Below are 2,373 nucleotides of genomic sequence, written 5' to 3' on the forward strand. Positions count from 1 at the left end.
GCTGCTGGCGGAGGCGGTGGTGCTGGAGCTGTCGCTGCTGGTGGTGGAGCTGCTGCTGCTGCTGCTGGAGGTGGTGGTGGCAACGCTAACGCCAACCAAGCGCAACCAACATTGGCTCGAGGAGGCTCGAAGCCATCGAAGTTTGAGGGCACGTTCGAAGTGTACCGCGTTGAGCTGGAGGTTTACCTAGAAGAACGAGAAGCATGGGGAGTGGTGATTGGTACAGACCGACGTCACAACAACGACGCTGACCAACAAGCGGTTTGGGATTCGAGAAACCGACTAGCGCGTGGAACGATACTGCGTGGACTGCGTGGATGCCAAGACAATGCTGCAAGCAAGGTCTGTGCGATGGCTACTGCGCGTGAGATGTGGACTACGCTCGTAGAGGACAATACTGTAAGAGACTACTCGTACATGATGACGCTGAGGAGCCAACTATATGCCCTGAAGCACGTGCAAGGACAACCAATGTCCGAGTACTTATCCAACATGGGACGGACGAGGCAACTACTGAACATCGTCGACCCGACTCATGCAATAAGCGACGACGAGATGGCACGTATTCTGGTGATGGGAGTCATGCAAACGCACCGGGACTTGGTGGATCAGTTTTACCTACTCGCCAAGGAAACCCTCTGAACCTGCCACAGGTAACCAATGGACTGCGGTCGAGAGATGAACGAGATCATATCTCGGAGAATGGAGTCGGAAGCACTCAAAACGGGGGAGCTGTGGTGATGAGCGTGACCAGAACTGACCCCAACAATAAGGGAGCGGCAGTACTGGAAACGGGGGAGCGTGGAAGAAGAAGCGCAAGTGTTTTCACTGCGGCAAGCTCGGACACATTGAGCGTGAGTGCTGGGGTTTTCTCAACATGCAGAGGAAGCCAAAAGAGAACCAGAAACAAACCAAGAAGTCGGGAAAGTCCAAGAAGAAGAAGAAGAAGAAGATGAAGAAGGATGAAAACAATAAGGAGTCGGCTGTGCAGGACAACTTGCTGATTCTAAATCCAAGAGCACCGAAGATAATGCGAACCTACGCAAGTAGTAGTAGTAGCAGTGATGATGGAAGTGATGATGACCTCCCGATGACTGGTATGGTGCTGAAAGAAGATCACGTGAACAGGCCGAACTCGTGGATGTTGGACTGCGGTAGTGCGACGCACGTCTGTGTGGATCGAGACCTGTATTCGAGTGTGAAGAAGTCTAAGGCTGTATTCAAAGTCTGGACTGGAGAACTAACCAAGGGCGTGATGTGCAGCTCTGTTACGTTGTGTGTTCCGGATGAAAATGTGAGTGGCAAGTCGTGCGAAGTTGAACTGAAAGAGTTCAGTTCTCTCCGGCTGGAACAGTGAACTTAGTGAGTTTAGATAAGATGGAGAGTGAAGGCTGGATTCCCTCGTTCAGTACGGCTGGTGAACCAAGGAAGTGTTGGCTTGATTCCGCTGCTGGGAGACTCGAATTTGTGAAACGTGGAGTTCATTATTGGCTGGACACTGGATCTCTCAACCTGCTCTCTACTGTAAACGCTGATGCTAGTCTGCTGATGCGTTGGCATGAAAGACTTGGACTCCTGAACGTGTCGGCAATTAAGACGATGGTGGATAACAAAGTGGTAGATGGTATGGAGATTCCAGTAGACCTCTTCAAAAGGAAGTTCGAGTGCATGACGTGCTTGTCAGCGAAACGCAGGCGCATGTTATACAAGAAGAGCGCCAAGGAGAAGAGAACCAAGGTGAATTATGAGAGGTTAATGCCAGACACTTGTGACATGGGCAAATGCATTCCTGGAACTGGCAACTATCGTTATTTCCAACTCATACAAGACGAATGTTCCAGATTCAAGTGGTGTTATCCTATCAGGAAGAAAATGACTCAAATGCGAATACTATCGCGTTGTTTAAGAAGCTACTGGCGAAGGGACACACGATCAAGGTGTGTCGCCATCGCGGAGGGGGTTCACCTCCGCGATGGCGGAGGTGAATTTGCAAACTCTGAATTAGGTACTTTCTTGGAGTCTCGTGGGATTGATTTCATACCTACACATCCATACACTCCAGAGGAGAAGGCTCTGGTGGAGAAGCTGAATGGAGTATTGACCAACAAGACTCGTGCTGCAATGCAAGCGGTGGACATGTCGACTATGCTGTGGCCTGAAGTGCTGCAGTACATCGTGCAGATAGACAATATGAGCGCAACGAGAGCCCTCAATGGCAAGACCCCATCGGAAAAACTTCACGGAAAGAAGCCGGATTTGAAGAAAAGTTGAGTTTGTGGATGTATCGGTTTTGTTTATGAGGCTAAGAGGAAGAACAAACTCAGTCCGAAGGCTGAACCTGCGCTGCTACTGGGCTTTGCACATGCGTCACCT

At 50.3% G+C, this 2,373-nt stretch overlaps 2 protein-coding genes across 2 annotated transcripts; both read left to right on the forward strand.

The window, feature by feature from the left end:
• Nucleotides 1–351: 351 nt before the first annotated feature.
• Nucleotides 352–642, forward strand: PPTG_07930 (hypothetical protein; the record flags this gene model as incomplete). Its single annotated transcript, XM_008902306.1, has 1 exon — nt 352–642. One exon carries the CDS (start codon nt 352–354, stop codon nt 640–642), a length of 291 nt encoding a protein of 96 aa, XP_008900554.1.
• Nucleotides 643–877: 235 nt separating this feature from the next.
• On the forward strand, nt 878–1,357 carry PPTG_22219 (hypothetical protein; the record flags this gene model as incomplete). The annotated part of the gene is made up of 1 exon (XM_008902390.1): nt 878–1,357. The coding sequence occupies one exon, from the start codon at nt 878–880 to the stop codon at nt 1,355–1,357; it is 480 nt and encodes a 159-aa protein (XP_008900638.1).
• Nucleotides 1,358–2,373: the final 1,016 nt, after the last annotated feature.

Source organism: Phytophthora parasitica, assembly GCF_000247585.1.
Source record: "Phytophthora parasitica INRA-310 unplaced genomic scaffold supercont2.13, whole genome shotgun sequence".
NCBI classification, from domain to species: domain Eukaryota; phylum Oomycota; class Peronosporomycetes; order Peronosporales; family Peronosporaceae; genus Phytophthora; species Phytophthora nicotianae.